This window comes from Zea mays, chromosome 7 (assembly GCF_902167145.1).
Source record: "Zea mays cultivar B73 chromosome 7, Zm-B73-REFERENCE-NAM-5.0, whole genome shotgun sequence".
Taxonomy (NCBI): Eukaryota; Viridiplantae; Streptophyta; class Magnoliopsida; order Poales; family Poaceae; genus Zea; species Zea mays.
The window spans coordinates 17,112,079-17,132,048 of NC_050102.1; the positions used below are offsets into that span (position 1 = coordinate 17,112,079).

Sequence of the window (19,970 nt, forward strand, 5' to 3'; positions counted from 1 at the left end):
CTGCTCTTCCTCGACACCTTAGCCTTTTCCAAGCTCTTGATGGTCCTCTCCAAAGTTCCTAATCATTAAAACATCCATGACACCAAACAAAAGCTCTAAAACACAATTGACTATGTTAGAACGAACCTGGAGATTCACCTTTCGTGCACGTGCTCGTGTTGCCGGTCCATGCATTGTTTTGTGTGGGAGTGATGTCCTCATCAAAAGACATACCTGGGGGACGAAGCGTCAACCTCGACGTCGGTGTCCAGGGTCGGTGCATCCATGGAGGATATGACGACACAGAAGTCCGGCTAGCCGGTCGTGCTCCAATGCAGGAAATGGGGAGAGATGCTCACAATGGTTAGTGCTCGAAGCCTGGGGTCTACACTACAATCGGGCGCATCTAGTGGAGAGAATGGGAAGGAAGAAGGGAAGAGATAACTCATTGGCGATGACAACATGAGCAGTGACGCTGCTGAAGACGGGAGCCGTGGCCACGCAGACTAATCCTCACAGCAGAGGATTAATCACTGTCGAACGCGCCTGAGAGAGATCGAGTCCACACCGGCGTGTGCGTGTTATGTGGATCTCAAATCGTCGAAGCCTTTTTCTACACCTCTATTTCCTCAACCGTGTTTGGTAATAACAAAAATCTCAATGGTTCAAACATGGACGGACCTACAACTTTAAACCCTAGCCCAGTCCATGACATACTAAAACCCTAACCCCCAGAATAACGAGCGGACGACGATCAGGCACCCACCTAAACCCTAACCTAACGCCCGCTTCCTCCCAGCCGAGCGAGCCACTGCGTAGCGCGACTGCGACTGCCTGCGCCGCCGCCAGCCTCTTGCGTCGTCGCCCCTGTCCGCGGCCGCCGAGGCGCCGACTCGCCGGCGCGGCGCCGTCTTCCGCCACTGCGCCCCACCGCCCAGGACGAAGCTCCAGCTCCGGCCCACCGTCTCCCTGCCGGCACTGCCGCGCCGAGGGCCCGAGCTCCTCCTCGCCCCATGCCCTCGCGGCCGCCCTGCCCAGCTCCGCCCCGCGCGTTCGCGGCTCTGCGCCCCCGCCAGGCCGAGCTTCGCACGTTCGCCGTCCGCGCCTTCGGCTTCCGCAGTTCGCACAGCTGACAGCAGTCCATTCACCGTCCGCGCCTCCGGTCACCGCACAGTAGTGAATCCATTCGTCGTCCGTGCCTCCGATCACCATACAACCGTGACCGTTAGCAGCACCTTGATTTTTGCGCGTCCTCCGCCACTGGTGGCAGCGACGCGCTTCCGAGGAGGTTAGAGCGTTGGCTGCTATGGCGCCGCCTCGCGTCACCAGGAAGAAGGGGAAGGGCGCCGGCGGCAAGACCGACCTGCGTCCCGACCGGAAGCAGTTCAAAAGGCACCACAAGGAGGATGCAGCCGCTGAGCAGGGGGATGGCAACGGAGAGCGGCAGCAGTCGGCAGCGCCGGGTTCTGCAGCGCTCCTCGCCGCAGCTTCTGACGAAGCTGACTTTCCAAGAGGTAAGCGTCGAGCTGAGCAGTCCCGCAACACCCCTCCCCTCCTCCCTGTCAATTTTGCATTGCACTGATGTGTTGTTGTGCGTTTGGGGTGGTGCACAGGGGGACACAGCCTCCTGAGCAAGGATGAGATGGCGGAGGCTCGTGCGGAGGCGGAGCAGGATTTCGAGAGGGAGGCGAAGAAGGGGAAGGGAAAAAGGAAGAGGAGTGGCGGCGAGTCGTCTGGTTTTGGCGTGGATGACGACTTGGGGATACTCTTCGGTGGGGCCACCACTGGGAAGCTCCCACGCTTTGCTAATCGCATCACAGTAAAGGTTACCTCCTAAAGTCTGTTACTATGCAGCAATGGGTAGAAAGTGGTAGATCTTCCAATCGAACTGCATCCTTAACCTTGAAATACGCTCTGGGGGTCTCTTGACTGCTTAGCATAAGTCAAGAGTACTGTTTATCTAGCGATTAGAAATGAGAAAATGCTATATAGACCTTAAGCAGGAGCCCCTGTTGTGCACTTCTCTTTAAATAAGATAACAGCAGCAGAAGCAAGCAGACTGCTGCCGACACCCCCTTCTAAATCAAGGGATTTGACAGGTTGGAGACAGCGAAATCAAGATAACAGCAGCAGAAGCAAGCAGGGCTAGAAGCAAAATTGAATGGTCCAGCAGCGGAATCGAGGGGTATATGGTGGAATCACTGGGGTGACCGCATATGCATAAGGCGATGGGCCACTGTGGCGAACTTAGACCGCTTTGACACTTAAGCAACACTTGAATAATGTCTTAATAACCATGATTAGAATTATTGTCTATTTCTGGCCTCTTCCAAATAAACACAGAATTATTGTTATGTGGGTGCTCTACCTCTCTTCTCCATCAAGCGCAGAGCAGCCGGGGCTTGACCCTGGCCCTTTGTCGTCCCTGTTACATGCTATAATCCCTGTCCACTCGAATTTATTCAAAGGCCCAAGGAGCTAGACTTTTATTCTTATATCAATTCACACTGAACTTCTCTGGCATGTTTGCTCTAACAAATAGCTGGTGAGAGCAAACATATTTTCCATTGTTAATCCTGGCAACGTTTCAGATGGTTCAGATATCCATTCAAATCCTGCAGCAGCAGCACATATACTGATGCACTTCCCATCCAATATTTCTCATATTTTTGAACTAAACGCTCTTCATAAAATCTTAATGGATTTAGCTTGTTTTGGACAGTTTCAGTTGCTAGAATATGGTACAAGTTATGCACCTCGATGCACATTAAGATTAAGGTGATGTAGGGCTACACGCGAATCTTTCTTTGGTCATTGCATTAGTTGAGGCTACAGGATTGCCATTTGGCCCTTTGAATGTGATGTCTAGGATATATATCGCTAGCTTTGTGTTGGGTGGTGTTACTGTGATTATTCTTATTTGTTACCTTGAAATGTTTGGATTTTGGAGCATGTGATGACTGGCCTCAAGTTGGTAGCAATTGTCCTTATTTTAAGTCAGCTATGTTTACTGTTTGTATCTGTTTATTGAGAGCATGTTAACATGAGACATGTAGTGGCTTCTTTAAATCCTTCACAAAATGCTGCTATATTGCTGAACTGGTAATGCCCCCCTCCCCTTGTCAGAATATTTCACCAAATATGAAGCTCTGGGGTGTTGTAATTGAGGTTAACCAGAAAGATATTGTGTTAAGTCTACCTGGTGGAATTAGAGGCTTTGTTCGCTCAGAGGATGTTTGCGACATTGCTTTGCAGGAAAATCGTAAGGTAGATATTTTCTTCTTAAGTAATTCATAATTGATATTGCTTTGTCAGTGTTTAGCCATCTGGTGAACCAACTGATACTGTTCTTTTGCAGGATAGTGGGAACAATTTATGCGCAGAAGTTGTTCATGTTGGTCAGCTTGTTCCTTGTATAGTCCTACGAGTCGACGATGATAGTAGAGAAGGAAAAGTAAACAAACGGGTTTGGCTATCATTGCGATTAAGCCTATTGTACAAGGGACTTGCCCTGGATGGCTTGCAGGAAGGAATGGTAATTTTTAACCACCCTATTCTGGATGTACTTCATAAGCTTTTGGGGCAGAAAAATATTAACATTGTATGGTTGTTCCATTGTGCACCTCTGTCCTTAATATTTTTATATTATAATTCACAACCATTTTAGTGTTTGGTTCTTGCTTAAATGATTTGATTATTCTACTGAAAAAAGTTGGGCAAAAATTTACATGCAAAATCAGAATAACTAACTGGTAGAGCATGCACACTCAAGCTTGTTTTTATCTGTAGGAGCATATTGCATATACGCTCAGAAAAGATCAGACCCAGTTTCACAGTGAAAAAAATCCTAACATCATCCCCCTTCTTGTTCCTTATTGCTATTGGGAACATTCACCATTTTTAAAGAATCTCATTTCCTCCTCACCCCATCCCATGAGACATGGTCACATGGACCTTCCTTCCTTCCCTCCCCTCTCTTTTTGTGGAGTTCACCAGGCTTTTCAATAAATTATTTATCTAACTATTTTTTTGTTTATAATAAATCAGTTGTTTCTTTGATAGCTATACTGACTATTGAATCTACATATGTTGAGGTGTTAACAGTCTTGCAACCTTATCGAAAACAAGGAGCTCGATAGGGCATGGTTGACTATATTGTTTTTTTGCTACCTGATTACTACTTGATCTGCAGTATGCTAGATTTACTTGACCTTTTCTTTGTATGCCTGTTTTGCGCTCCCTGCTTTTCTCTGACTTCCTAAAATCTTGGCTGTTGAACTTCCTAAAACTTGACAATGGATGCATTTAAAGCTATTGGGATATGCTGTGTGACAATTATTATACTAGAAATGCGTCCACAAAAGTGTTATTTTATTATTATATGTTGATGTAAATTTATAGAAGGTAGACTGCTAAGGCCAAAGTCACATAATAGGGACCATGAAACATCAAATAAAAAGAATGGAGTCGTTCCCATTGGAAACAATTAGATTCTGAGTCAAATCTTGTATGCAATCTGTTGGTCTGCGTCTTATCTTACTATGTGTTATGAGCCTAGAGCCCAGCCCATATGTAGCATGTTAGGGTTAAGGGGGTATATTTTGTGAACCCAACACAATTCAATGTATCAGAACTATCCCTTCCAATATGGTTTCTAGCCATCCTTCCTGACCGCCGCCACCCATGGCAGATGCGCCACCCTCCCTCCGCAGCCGACGCTGGCAGGATGTCGAGCCTGGTCGCATCTCCACCTGCCACTGCCCTCCTTTCCGCAGTCGGTGTTGGTGGGGCATCGAGTCTGACTGCGTTGCCGCCCCCTCTGCCTCCAGTTCTCCTGCTGCCTGGGCACAGGGCCTGGTAGCACCGCCGCCCGCCCTTGCCCCCATCCTTGCTATGCCGGGTGGTCTAGGCTTCGCTGGTTTCAGTGTCGTGGTCCTCGCTGACTTGGCCTGGGTGCTGGCGGCCTGACCCATCACCCATGCTGACCTGATCACCCTAGCCCCGTCATCTCTGAACTGGGTCTAGGCGACCTCGGCACGTGGGACCTTCCGATCTGGGCCCCCAATCATGGCCCCTCTACTGCCCATATTTGTGGTCCCACGATGGCCAAACCTCTTTCCCACGACGTCACTGCTGTCCATTCTACGCTTGCTGCAGCCCTTGCGTCCGCCAAGGCCGTTGTAGCTGCCGCCCGGAAGTGTGAGCGAGTCATGGCCCTCGTTTGGGAGCAGGAAAGTATTGCTGTGGATGCCCTAGCTTGTTAACTTGCGGTGGCCGAGTGCCATCTTGGCTATCCTTCATGTTCCAAATTCCAATCCACCCCTAGCTTCGCCGGTGGCTAAGACTCTCTCGGCATACGAGGCTGCTATCAATGTCAACCTCCATGCTTAGACGACGGGTGTCCAGAGCATTAGGTCCCTGGTTCTCGTTCTCCTCGACATGGCTTTGTCCATGAGCGTGTGGCCTTCAGGGACGTCCGTGTCCTCCACGTCCCGATGACCTTGTAGCTTGCTAACATCTTCAGTAAGGGAATTCTATCCTCAGTTCTTGGAGTCATCTTCAGTAAGGGAATTCTATCCTCAGTTCTTGGAGTTTCGGTCTAATCTCAACGTCTTTCGTGGCTAGAGTTTCGACGGTCTGTGTGCGGGTGGTAGACTATGTCTTGTTGTATGTGTTATGGGTCTATAGCCCAGCGCACATGTAGCCTATTAGGGTTAGGTAGTATATATTGTAAGTCCTACACCATTCAATGTAACTGAACTGCCCATGTTTGTGTTTCATTAGGTACTTACTGCCCAAGTCAAAAGCATCGAGGATCATGGTTACATTCTTCATTTTGGAGTATCTTCCTTTAGCGGATTTATGCAGAAGGATGACAAAGGTACACTTGAGCAATAACTTCATCAGATCGTGAAATGCTGATGTTTATTCATGTCATATCTATATAACTCCACGTTTCACTAGCTGATGTTCTAATAGCAGCTGCTCATAACGGATTGCACTCCCTGATAACGTATAATTTTGCCTAGGAATCTAGAATTTCTTCTATATGTTTTAGTTTGGACTGGACTTCCTGTTCTGCAGGCTTGGTAGCTTAGGAGTTTGTGGTTATTTTTTTTGTACAATTTCGGTATTCTATCTAAAAAAACATACATTTTATGGGAAAAATACAAATGAATCTGTTCCTTCTCTCAAATGCTTTATTTTTGGTGTATTTATGCATAAAAACAGTTTAGTTCTTACTTCTTAGAGTTTCTTTTGTTGTCCTCATGTTTGTAGTTCATGCACTTTTACAAGGCATAGTGTGGAGTATATAAAACGTTGTGGTGTTACTTATGTAACTTTAAGCTGCTCTATATAGATTTATATGCTTGCTAAAAGATAAACATTAGTGTAATTTGTCTTACTTAATATGTGCCATATACTTGGAATCTGTTTGATCTCTCCCATTGCCAATGCTGATCGTGATATTCTTTATATGGAGGTACTCAGGGAGATGTTTAACTGTTGTTCTCTTGTACAGAAGATGTGAAGACTGAGCGCCGACAACTGATGCAATGTGTTGTGAAGGCGATTGACAAAACTCGGGCCATTGTTCACTTGAGTTCTGATGAAGACTTGCTTTCTAAATCTACTGTATGGCAAATCAATATAAAGGCTATTTAATATCTTCTTTATTTTGATTGGGACCTGGCTCATCTCTAATTTTTGGTTTATTGTTTTTTTGGGTATAGATTAAGGATCTGAAAGGCCTTTCTATTGATCATTTGATTCCTGGGATGATGGTTAATGCACGTGTCCATTCATTTCTTGAAAATGGACTCATGTTATCATTTCTTACTTATTTCAGTGGAACAGTAAGCTATTTTTCACAGACTAGACTTATTTTTTTGGCTTTACAGGAGTGCCTGTATTTCATTTCAGTGTGTTCCTTCTATTGTCAGGTTGATATTTTTAATTTGTTGAATTCCTTCCCCTCTGGTAATTGGAAAGATGATTACAGTAAGAATAAGAAGGTATTCACTATTTTCTTATTTTTTGTTGATAATTGTTGTGTATGTGCATGGCACCTACATTTCTGCAACATCTCTTATTGTGTGTTGTTCTTTTTTTTACAATATTGGATATCTGGAGTGATTTTCTGAGTCCTTCCACTATAATTTACAGGTAAATGCTCGCATCCTGTTCGTTGATCCATCAACAAGAGCAGTTGGGCTTACATTGAACAAACATTTACTTCATCTTGAAGTACCCCCTATTGTAAGTTGTCTGTTTTGTCATGATAATCAGTTTGATGTATTCTTATATGTTTACCTGTATGCCAGTGATGTTGGCCTCTCTAGAAAATAAAGCTGCTGTTATTTCATTCAGTTTTCTTTTTGATCAATAATTTTCCCTTATGCAGAATCTAAAAGCTGGAGATATCTACGATAAATCAAAGGTGCTGAGGGTAGATAAAAAGGCCGGTCTCTTTCTTGAAATACCTTCTCCAACTCCATCACCTGGATTTATTAGTGTATGTGAAACTGAATGAATATTTTATTGTACTTCATTGTTCAATGATGTGAAAGTTTTCACAAAGACACATCTTTATATGCTGATATTGTAACCTGATCCTCAGATACGTGATGTGTCAGACAAGGATGCAAAAAACTTGGAGAAGTTCAAGGAAGGCAGTAGCTTACGTGTCCGTATACTTGGAGTGCGGAATCTTGAAGGAGTTGCAATAGGCACCATAAAAGTAATTACACCATGTCACCCAAAAGGAATGCTAGTGGCACACTTATACTATTGTGTCCTGATTTATTTCACTTGAATTTATACTTTTCATTTTTCAACAAAGATACTGAGCACCTTTCTTTTGTTTTATCTTTCATAGCTTGTGTCACATCATTTACCTTTTGGCATCTGTTTTGTTCCTCATGCCTTTTGAATTTGTTGTGAACACACATGCATATTATATCCATGTTTATATGGTAATATAGGAGTTGACATATTGTAAGTTTTAAATTGGTTTTCATATGGTATAGAAGACTTGAACTGGTGTCAACTTGCATGTTTAGTATATGTCCATGTTTACATGGTAATATAGGTTACTGATATTGGTTCATTCAATTTTATTGCCTTAGGATATGCTCTCTGTGTTTGCAGGACAGTGCTTTTGAAGGGTCTGTTTTCACTCATGATGATGTTAAACCTGGAATGTTAGTGAGAGCTAAGGTTGCTACTGTTGAGCCATTCGGTGCTATTGTACAGTTTTCAAGTGGCGTGAAAGCACTTTGTCCGCTTCCTCACATGTCAGAGTTGGAACATGTTGTTAAACCACCAAAGAAATTTAAGGTTGCTCATTTCCACATCAATTGTTTGCACATGAATTTTTTATGTTAAGAGATGTTGAATATGATGATGAATGAACTTTAACTTTGTTCTATGTTTAGGTTGGAGCTGAGCTTCTTTTCCGTGTGTTGGGCTGCAAATCCAAGAGAGTTACAGTGACATACAAGAAGTCTCTGGTACTTTGCCCTTACCTTATGAATTTCTATGAATTTTGGTACATTATATACAACAGTACATGATATTGTTTCTAAATCCTTCCTAGTTTTTCTGTAGCTTATAATCATAAAAGTCGAGCTCATAACTGTATGTGTGTGCATTCTTTGTTTTCTCTGAGAATGTTAGTATAATTATGGATCTATTTCAGGTGAAATCAAAACTTGATGTGCTTTCATCATATGCTGATGCAAAAATTGGTTTAGTGACTCATGGATGGATTACTCATATTGAAAAGCACGGTTGCTTTGTAAAATTCTACAATGGAGTTCAAGGTTTTGTTAGCAGGTTAATATCTCCATTTCCTATTTCTGAAGAGATCAGCTTGGCTTTGTAAATCAAATTAGATTTCTCTACAAACTCATAGATAATCAATAGTGAAAAATGCACTTATTTGTTTTTGAATTGTGTATATCTGTGAGGTTTGCTATTCTTGTTGAAGTATATAAGTGGATTGCCTACCTTCTCCCAATAGCTTAAGTTTTTTGTTTGAATTGGTTAGTGCGTTCACTCTAACATGGTATCAAAGCTAGATGTCTTGAGTTTGAATCCTGGCATATGCTTCATTTGTGCCTATACCCCTTTATTTCTACGTTTGCGCCTCTCTCTGGCCCCATGTGAGTGTGGGGGTGTTGAGGTGTATAAGTGGATGTCTACCTTCTTGCAATAGCTTAAGCTTCTAACAGTTTTTGGCACCATTCTTTCAGTAAATGGATATTTTGTCACAGTTTTGTTTATATGATTCTGAATCATCTGCTTTCTTGATTCCTGGTAAATTGGTACTAGATCTGACCTTGGATTAGAGGCTGGAACTGAAGCAGAAAATGTTTATCATGTTGGCCAAGTGGTCAAATGTAGAATTATCAATGTGATCCCTGCTTCAAGGAAACTAAATGTTAGTTTTGTCATATCCCATAATAGGTGAGTTCTCTGCATGCTCTTTTGTTCTACTATTTTCATGTTCTATTAATAATCTGCCTTTATTTGACATGATGAGCTGTAATTGTTGCCTTAATTTTGTAGACGTATTCATTGAAGTTTATTGTTTCATAGAGCATATTTCTGTCATTTACTTGTCATCTTGTTTTTGAACTTGTACTGAAATACTGAATATCCAGAATGGTCATTTTCCTGATGTGCAGATTTATATTTGGAAATACTGAAATACATGATGAGCTGTAATCGATGCTTGCATTTATTTTTGCCACCTGTAGGATTGCTCCAATAGACACTCCAAAGTTGGGCAGTATTGTCTCTGGTGTTGTGGAACGGCTTACTCCTGCAGCTGTTGTTGTTAGTGTAAATGGCTTCTCCAAGGGGACAATACTGAATGAACATTTGGCAGACCATCATGGTATATTCTCATCTGTTATATGATTTGCGTTGCATTTAAACATTGCATCGATAGTTTTCCCGTGTGGGTTCACACGCATATTCCTTGTTGCTGTTAAATACTTTAATTGTTTATATTCATATAACATTACTGCTCTGCTGACCATGGTCTGTTTTTTCACCACTAGGTCAAGCTGCTCAGTTGAAGAATGTGTTGAAACCTGGGCACGAGTTCAACCAACTCTTAGTTCTCGGTGAAGTCAACTAACTTCATTTGTTATCAATGCACTTTGAAAAAAAAACAGAACAACCCTTTTTCTGTTAATAAACATTTGACGCATTGGACATTTTTACACAGTTATGTTGTAAAAATTATAGCAAAAAATGAATCTAAAGTCACTACGTCATGACCAGTACTTTTTTTTGAACTGATGGAGGATCAAGCATACACTGTCTGAAGTGTTGTATATCTAGAGGGAGTACCATACTACCACGTAACAGTTTATGAAAGGATGTGCAGAATTTCACAATGGCAAGTAGGAAGTTCGCTGTTTTGCATGCACACTTGTAGCGTGTCATGGTCTGTACATTACCTCACGATACAATCAGTTGTTTGCACTGCTTAATGATGATGCACCTTTTGTTGTTGTCAGATGGATATTTGATCACATTGCTAATTTTTCCAACTGATTTTCTAATACCGGTCTGCAGATACTGAAGGTCAAAATTTAGTTCTTTCGGCAAAGCACTCACTTATAAATTGTGCAAATGACATTCCTTCAGAGATATCACAGATGCATCCTGGTGTTGTAGTTCATGTAATCTTTCTCTAGTTATTTTTACTTAGCCTAATGTGAGCAACTGAGCTGACATTTAATTTATCTTAGGGTTACATCTGCAACATTATTGAAGCTGGTTGTTTTGTCCGTTTCCTCGGACATTTGACTGGTTTCTCTCCCAAGGACAAAGTAAGATTTTTTCAGCTCCATCATTCTTTTTGTTGTTTTGAAAAGAATGTCTAATTTTTCTTGTTTCACAAAGGCAGTTGATAGGTGGATAGAAAAGCTTTCTGATGCGTTCTATGTTGGCCAGTCAGTTCGGAGTCATATACTCAGCGTATGCCATAATTGTTGGTATATATTTGTTGCCATCCTCTATTATCTGTGTTATTTAGAATCTTCTTTTTGTTCCTCCCTGTTCAGGTAAATGCAGAAACTGCTAGAGTAAAACTCGCACTTCAACAGTCAATGTGCTCCTCAATGGATTCTTCATTTATTCAGGGATACTTTCTTCTGGATCAGAAGGTTATAATATAAACAACTGCCTCTTACTTTATGTTGAATAGAAGTTTCCAAAACTTTACGGTAGCTTGTGATAATAGTGCCTTGATGTGTGGGCATGTGAGATTTTGTGCTTTGTGGAACCTGCTAAGTAGTTACAGTTTTCTTGTGGGAATGCGGGGACATGTGTAACTGATGGCTATATTCTTGTATTACGTTACTGTATTTAGTTGTCCGGGTGCTATTCCTTTTTTATGTGTACTCGCTTATTTGCTGGCATATGTGATAGATGTGGCCTATTGGGCTCCTACAATATAATCTAGGATGTTTGAGTTTGCTGTTTCTTGCAGGGTATTCTATTCAGTAACATTTAGCTTAGATCAAAATACAACAACTAGTAACTCTAAAGATAAATTTTCATATGTTGATAAGTTAAGCTTATTGATAATGATGTTTTAGCATGCACTTATCATTTGTGGCTACCTCTGATACAGATTGCAGCATTGAAGTACTCAAGCAATGACTGGGCTCGCCATTTTGGCATTGGTAGCTTAGTTGAGGCGGAGGTGGGAGCTATAGAAGAATATGGTATTATCCTTAACTTCAAAGACCATCTGGATACTGTTGGTTTAATCGAGCACCATCAACGTAAGTAATTTTGTCCTTTCATGATATTAACTATCCAACCTGCAATCCTGCCAATTTTTATATTTTTCTATTTTTGCAGTTGGTGGCAGTAGTGTGGAAGTGGGATCTTCTGTGAAGGGTCTTGTTTTGGATTTATCTGATGGAGTTGTTAACTTGTCCGTCAAACCAGAGCTAATTGACAGTGTCAGAATTGTTGGAAAAAAGAAGGTAATGTTTGTACCCTTGGTGTGAAGTTGTTAGCATGATCAGGCATGCCCTTGGTATAGGTTATAACATTGTATCATATCATAACAACTTTATCTGGATCTCAATCACCATTTTTATCGGCATCTTTAGTAAGCACGATATGCAGTTTTTGAAACTATATATTCAATCTCCATGTCATGTATTATCATAACTTCACATCATATCTCCTGTTTCACTTTAGAAACGCCAAAGGGCCGTAGTTGCAGACTTGGAGCTTCATGAGGAAGTGAATGCAGTCGTGGAAATAATCAAAGACAGCTATATGGTGTGTAAATTACTCTCTTCATTGACCAATTTGTTTGTTTAATTGTAGGCTGATTGCAATTAATTACTCTTTGTTGTTGTTTTGTTTAATCCAGGTCCTTTCCATCCCTGAGTACAATTATGCAATTGGGTTTTCACCACTGATGGATTATAACTCACAACTGCTTCCCCACCACCACTATGATAATGGACAACGGTAATATTTGGAAGTTTGCCCATTTTGGTTCCAATTATTGCCTTGTTACTTCTCTCCGACTGGAAATGTAAGAACATCAAAGTTTGTCAAAGTCATAGGTCAAACTCTTATAACATTGATCGTTAATATGTACAATTTAATATAGATTAACAAGGAAAGGTCAACATTACTAGATACATTGTAATCATTGTATATAATACAAGGTTTTAAAGTCGTCCGACTAATCGCGATTAGTCGGCCTTATCGCTAGAGCGAGTTCGATTAGGGTCTTCAACTCGACTAGAGCGACTAGGAAGCGATAAACCATGATAAGCCTTTCCTCGCAAATGCTGACTCAGTGAGATAACTCTCACCACTTCACTAGCCCTTGTAGTCACTATATGTAATATGCTATTATATAACTTTTTTCATTAACGGTAATATACTAGTTGGGAAAAATTTGCAAACCTCTTATGGACTTATTTCGAACCGTAGGAAGTGTCTGCTACTATTTGAGTACCCCTTACTGGAAGGCTTTGACATAAATGCTGAGAAAACTTTAACCTTTCTATTTGTACTAGATTGTGCAGGACAATGTTATATCTTTTGATGTAAATTCATTTAGGGTTACATGCTTATCAGTTATCACTGCATCAGCCTCGACATAATTTTATTTTGAATTACAGCTTTATCTCTACATAAGAATGTTGTAATTAGTCTATTGATATGGGCATATAATGTATAAATGAGCTTTACTCATGTCATCCCAGCTACTATTTGCTCGAGCTTATAACTATCATATCCTAAGCAGGAACATGTGAACAAAACAATAAAGAAGAGTGATATTTTGTGTTAGAATTAGCCGTACAACCCTATTGAGCCTTATAACTGTAGTTGGGTTGGGCTCACTCAAGGCTGCATATAAGTAGATATAAATTGCACCACATTGCCTACTAACATAGACTGTTAGGCCATGTTTGGAAGCGTAATATTTTTGCAGTTTCGAAGCAATACTATGGTATTTGATGATTTTGTGGTATTGGAAGCCAAAAGGTGTTTGATTGACACAGGCAAAACACAGATTAAAATACCACGATTTACTCAAAACTGTGGTATTTTTTTGGAGTTTTGGAAACTCCACTCAGTACCTCTGTTTTCTTCTCTTCTCTACACATAATTTGGTTTTCCAATGGAACCAAACAGATCTCAGTTTTAAGCAATACTGTGATTTTACTGTGGTAAAATAATATTATAGTATTAGTGTCATGTACAATTGTAAACTATGTTATTTCAAAACTACAGTATTTCAAAACCGCATTACCAAACAGGCCCTTAGTCCTACTACGTACTACCTCCGTTCTCGAATATTTGTTGTCCACTAGTTCATTTTTGTACTAAAATGCGACAAATAAAAAAGAACGGATGGAGTACTGTATATAATCAGCCATGAGGCTCAATGCAATATATAATCTAATTCTGTGACAATACCTCATCTAACATTTTGTCTTCAAGAAAATTTGTATTCTTTAGTGCAGAACAATAAAGCGATTTCTTATCTGGACTATGTAACCCACTCGTTTTCTTATTTTTCTTTGTTTTTTGAAGCATTACTGTGGTTGTTGGAAATATCCCAAGTTCTGACTCTTCTGGAAGACTTATCTTACTACCAAAAGCTTCAGCACAGTATTCTTCCCTCTCTGATTCTAAAAGGGCTAAGAAGAAATCAGGCTACAAAATTGGGTCACTTGTTGAAGCAGAGGTACACTTATTTTCAGTTACAACCTTAAAATTATTAACTGTTTTTCATTTTCAGTTTTTGCAAACTTCCCTTACACAAATCTTTTTTGGACATCAGATTATTGATATCAAACCGCTTGAGCTTCTACTGAAATTTGGTGGCAATCTTCATGGAAGAATCCATATTACTGAGGTGAACACCAGACATTGCTTGAGATGCCTTTCTTATGCAATACATATTGGCTAATTACTAATTAGTGATAACATTTCTCATAGATTCTTGAAGAGGATTCTGCTGAGCATCCCTTTAGTGAACTCAGAATAGGGCAAAAGCTTACTGCCAGAATTGTTTCAGAGGCTGAACCTTCTGGAAAGAGTGGCAAAAAATTCAAATGGGAATTGTCTATTAGGCCATGTATAGTCAATGGTATGGTTTAAGTTTCAATATTTTTAACTCATATAAATCTTACAGCTTTCATTCAGTTCATCTATTGCTAAAATCTTGTACGCCGACTGCTTTTCATTTTTATACCTTTTTGTGTTTCTTAATCTTTGAGATGACTAACTTTTCTTATTATTGGATCTTTTTTCTTGAAATTGAACAGGAGAGTTTGCTCAAAAAGAACAAAATCACACCACAAATGGGATTGTACGTGCTTATGTTGTCAAGGTGGATAAGGAATGGGTCTGGTTAACTGTATCAAGAAATGTTATGGCTCATTTATTTTTACTTGATAGTTCTTCCGAGCCCAGCGAACTGAAAGAATTCCAGCAGCGCTTTAGTGTTGGCCAAGCAGTGAAAGGTCGTGTTATCAGTGTGAACCAGGAGAAAAGGTTACTTCGGTTGAAGGCACTTGATAACCAATGCACACAACCGAATATAGATGAAACACAAGAACCAAAGTCCTCTGTGTTTGGACAAACAAAACAAGGAGATATCATTGGTGGACGTGTTCAAAAAATTCTACCTGGTGTTGGTGGGCTCGTCGTTCAGATTGGACCTCATCTCCATGGGAGGGTTCATTATACTGAAATTGTTGACTCTTGGGTGTCTGAACCCTTGTCTGGATTCCATGAGGGCCAGTTTGTGAAGTGCAAGGTCCTGTCTGTGAGCCGCTCATCAGAAGGATCACTTCGAGTTGATCTATCACTCCGTTCATCAAACCTGATCAGAGACTCTAACAACTCAAGACTAGATGATCTGTAAGTACTAGAGCTCATGGTTTTTCATCAATTAAGGAACACTAATCTTTTATTTGTGTTAAGTGTTCTCTTCCATTAAAAAAACATAAATGGTACTCCAAACTGGCTTTTAGCCCTAGATCTCTCCCTTTTGGGGGTAAAATCTTGAGCCACTACCGCACAGCCAAACAGGCCCTATGTTTGTTGTTACATTGTCCAGAAAGTATATGTAGGATTCCCAGTGTCACTTACATCATTTATCATTGTTGTTTCTTAGGGAAACCTGTACCTCCCGGATTGAGAAGATCAAGGATCTGCTCCCTGGAACTGAGATTAAGGTATTTTCACAATTTGTATACTATTTTACTTTTATTGGAAGTTTTGTGCAATAAACATAATTTAACATGTGAATAAGACAAGTCTACAATTCAGGCATATCTCAACATATATTGGATTAATCATTCATGAAAAACACGATCTTCTACTCGCCAAAAAAAACTGTAAATATTGTTGGTGTCAACTTGCATAGTATAATTCTGGGTGAATTCCTTTATATGCTGTACCATAACATCTGTGTTTTTTTTACATATTGTCCAAAGATTGCCTGCGACTGATATTTAATATTTGTTTTATACTTGTCAATTGTCATTGCTGAAGTTGTAGTATGCCATGAATTGAGGTTAGTTTTTTTAGGGGAAAACAGTAGGGTAGTTCTGTACTGTGCATTTAATTAAAAAAAGAATGAGGATAAAAGGAGTTACAGTGCAGCTTCATGCAACAAGCAGCCAAGACCAAGAGAAAAAGGGCACTTAAGCTAGTGATTCAGGTTTAGTCGTGAATAAATTGAAGTTAGCTTTTCAGTGAATACATTTGATAATTAAAGGCATCTTTCTTTTACCATTTATTACAAAGTGTATGTTTTGTAATGTGAAGCGATGTGATTTGTCGTGCTAATAATGTAGGGCTATGTGAAGAACGTGAATTCCAAAGGATGTTTTATTATGCTTTCTCGAATGGTTGATGCTAGGATTACTCTATCAAATTTATCAGATGAATATGTTGAAAATCCACAGAAGGATTTCCCCGTTGGAATGCTTGTACACGGAAGGTGAGATCTTTTAATTTTCAAATGGTCATGTAAATTACAGATATGTTCTCTCGCGAAACTAACAAAACTCTGCAGGATCCTGTCTACAGACCCATCATCAGGGAGAGTTGAGGCATCACTTAGGAAGACCACTGGTTCAAAATTGGAAAAGCTGGATGATATTAGTTATAGTGACTTGCATGTTGGGGATATCGTTGATGGCCAAGTTAAGCGGGTGGAATCCTTTGGATTATTCGTTACAATTCGGAGAAGTGAATTGGTACGTTATCACTACACAGCCTTTTGAAATCATTGTATATTCTGTTTTGTAAATATTCTTTTGCAGGTTGGTCTGTGCCATGTATCAGAACTTTCTGATGAACCTGTCGTTGATATTAACTCTTGCTATAAAGCTGGTGATATGGTTAAAGCCAAAATTCTGAAGGTAAGATTTATCTTTTTCAGGATTTTCATTTTGCCATTGTACGTTTTAAAATCCATTACTTTGTTTTAAAATAAAGATTGATGAGACGCGGCATCGAGTATCACTTGGAATGAAGAAGTCATACTTTGATTCTGATCTGACTGCTGACACAAATGATGATGAAAGTGCTCTTATGGACATCAGCGTTGCCCCTCAGATGGTTGAATATCATAACAGAAATTTAGTTCACCGCAAAGCAGAACCAAGGGCTTCTGTTCTGCCTCTTCAGGTTTCCTTGGATGAATCGGAAGGTTCCGACCTAGAGGATAATATTAGTAATACATGTCTTGAAATTGCTAATGGAACTGAAGCAAATGCTAAAAAGAGTGATAAACAGTTAAAGAAGGAAGCAAGAAAACAAAGGTATTCAGACATTTTATTCTACTCTGCGACCTTTGTTGACATATGCATCAAACTTTACATCCTTATCTGGTTTTCAACAGGGAACTAGAAATCAGTGCTATGGAGGAAAGGGCTTTGCAGGAAGATATACCACAAACTCCAGATGATTTTGAGAAGTTAGTTAGGAGCTCCCCAAATAGTAGTTTTATCTGGATAAAGTATATGGCAACTTTGTTAGATCTTGCAGATGTTGAGAAAGCACGTGCAGTAGCTGAGAGGTCTGTCTACTGCCCAAAACATTTGTTTTTATATTTTAATATCAAAAAGATCTTTGGTGATAAGAAGTTGTTTTCTGTCTTCTTAATAGTGTTGATAGATGTGATTTGGTTTTGTGTTGGTTTTATTTTCGAAGGATGTAGAATTTACTTGTTGAAACATTCTTTCAAAATTTTCCTTTTGTTCTGTCAATTCAAATGATACATGTTTGTCCTTTTTCTGTTAGTTTATTTAAACTTTTTTGGATGCATCACTCTGTCATCATCTTCTACAACTGTTCCTCCTGTCTTTAGGGCTTTAAAAACAATAATCCCCAGAGAAGAAGAAGAGAAACTAAATGTTTGGGTAGCATATTTCAATCTGGAAAATGAATACGGTAGTCCAAGGGAGGTAAGGTTGAATAATGTTGTATTTTGGGTTGCTGTGCTGTACTTGGATATACTGAGACACTTGGTTGTGTACACTACAGGATGCTGTGAAAAAGGTATTCCAAAGAGCCTTGCAATATTGTGATCCCAAAAAGCTGCACTTGGCTCTTCTTGCGATGTACGAGAGGACCGAACAGTATGAGCTTGCAGATGAACTTCTAGACAGAATGACCAAAAGGTTCAAAACTTCCTGCAAGGTTAGTTTATAATTTTTTTCGAGTTGAATCCATAAGGTTATGCCACGTTCAGTTTGTCCTATTTGTATCTGCAGATCCTATTTGTGACTTATATAATATAACTGCAGATATGGTTATGCCGCATTCAGTTTGCTCTCAAGCAAGGCAAGGATGTTGAGTACATCAAAGCCATTGTAAACCGTGCACTTCTAAGTTTGCCACACAGAAAGCGCATAAAATTCCTCTCACAAACTGCTATTCTAGAATTCAAATGTGGGGTGCCTGAAGAAGGAAGATCCAGATTTGAACTAATATTGCGGGAGTACCCAAAAAGAACAGACCTTTGGAGTGTTTATCTAGACCAAGTAAGGAGCATTAAGTTCATCATATGTAAAATGGAATCAGTACTTTTTATGCTTTAAAATCATGCAAGTTTGTTGACATACATATACATTGACCTTTGGTGTAGGAAATCCGCCTTGGTGACGTAGAAGTTATACGGGCATTGTTTGAGAGGGTGACTTGTCTGACCCTACCTCCAAAAAAGATGCAGGTATGGTTCCTTTCCAATTGAGCATTTTGCCTCCTTATATATATATTGTGATAACAAACACGTGCATAAACTCCACTCAGTAAATCTGTCCTCATGCTGCTTTCACTTCCTGTGTGTACTTGATTTTCATTTGAATGGAATATTACCTGTTTTGCTTTATGATACATATATTTGCTAAAACTCAACCTTGAAATGGGCGTTGGCTTACTTAGTTTGGTTTCTGTCATGATATGTAGCACCCTTGTTCCTTTTACTGTAACACTGACATGTTTGCTTGAATTAGTATTGGATTGGTTGTTACTTGTTGCACTATGGTTTATGCTTATCTATGTTTTTCTGGTAAAAAAATTATAACTAAGATGACACTTGTTCTTTGGGACTTGATCTTTATGTTGAATGCTGTGTGCTTCACCGTCGCAGTTCTTGTTCAAGAAGTATCTTAATTTCGAGAAGTCACTGGGTAAAGACAACGAAAGAATTCAGCTTGTGCAACAGAAGGCAATCGAATATGTTCAGAGTTCACTGCCGTCACAAGACAACTCTTGAACTACATGGAGACTTAATAAGCCCACAAACAATCATTAGGAAATACCAGTCGTACTGTAGATGTGATCTCTTTGATGACTCCTTGAACATTATTGTGAAAAGGTCAATGTAAAATGTGGGCTGTTCAAAATTTTGTTTGAAACCTTTATATAAGTTATGAGTCTAGTATGTCATGTTTCACCCAATTTTTTGGAAGGAACTATTCTAAGCCGGATCTGGTTCGAATATTGACCTTTTCTATCTGTGGTATTGACTGATGAGGCACAATTGAATGGGTAACTGTCTGTGCTACTCTGTCACACCCGGGTTTCGGACACCAAGACACGGGCGCGAACATAATCACCTGGTGTGCTGGGATCAGGTCTTACACATATGATGAATCATGACACATGATCGAATGTCACAACTTTACTATATAATAGGAGTTCTATACAAAATAAATAAATAATTATATTATAAGGAGACAACGGTCCAGCAATCCAAAGTTGACTGGGAGACGACGGTCTAGACCTCTCACGAACTCGCCACAGCATCCTCCATGCGCCTCATCCTGCGGTACCTGTTCTTGACCTGTGGGGGGGTGTGAGACAGCAAAAGTGACCTCACATACGTTCATCGCTCAACAAGTTGTGAGGATTAATGTGAATGAACTCGCCAAATATGAGAGTTCATGTGAAGTGTAAGA

General features: G+C 40.0%; 1 protein-coding gene across 2 annotated transcripts; it reads left to right on the forward strand.

Moving 5' to 3' along the window:
* The first annotated feature begins 694 nt into the window (after nucleotides 1-694).
* On the forward strand, nucleotides 695-19,552 carry LOC103632096 (rRNA biogenesis protein RRP5). Of its 2 annotated transcripts, none has more exons than XM_008653946.3 (40): nucleotides 695-1,493; nucleotides 1,593-1,804; nucleotides 3,106-3,246; nucleotides 3,338-3,514; nucleotides 5,764-5,860; nucleotides 6,503-6,615; nucleotides 6,714-6,836; nucleotides 6,924-6,995; nucleotides 7,147-7,239; nucleotides 7,385-7,495; nucleotides 7,601-7,720; nucleotides 8,131-8,319; nucleotides 8,418-8,492; nucleotides 8,681-8,817; nucleotides 9,316-9,450; nucleotides 9,744-9,883; nucleotides 10,050-10,115; nucleotides 10,573-10,679; nucleotides 10,749-10,829; nucleotides 10,903-10,977; nucleotides 11,064-11,165; nucleotides 11,636-11,789; nucleotides 11,869-11,996; nucleotides 12,217-12,300; nucleotides 12,395-12,495; nucleotides 14,080-14,233; nucleotides 14,330-14,404; nucleotides 14,488-14,638; nucleotides 14,817-15,414; nucleotides 15,671-15,731; nucleotides 16,356-16,501; nucleotides 16,577-16,760; nucleotides 16,827-16,925; nucleotides 17,002-17,327; nucleotides 17,408-17,584; nucleotides 17,876-17,972; nucleotides 18,052-18,207; nucleotides 18,315-18,551; nucleotides 18,656-18,739; nucleotides 19,160-19,552. In XM_008653946.3, the coding sequence occupies exons 1-40, from the start codon at nucleotides 1,286-1,288 to the stop codon at nucleotides 19,283-19,285; spliced, it is 5,712 nt and encodes a 1,903-aa protein (XP_008652168.1). In that variant the 5' UTR covers nucleotides 695-1,285; the 3' UTR covers nucleotides 19,286-19,552. The 2 variants fall into 2 exon arrangements, with proteins under 2 accessions (XP_008652168.1, XP_008652169.1); XM_008653947.3 differs by having other exon boundaries at nucleotides 725-1,493; nucleotides 6,506-6,615; nucleotides 19,160-19,530.
* Nucleotides 19,553-19,970: the final 418 nt, after the last annotated feature.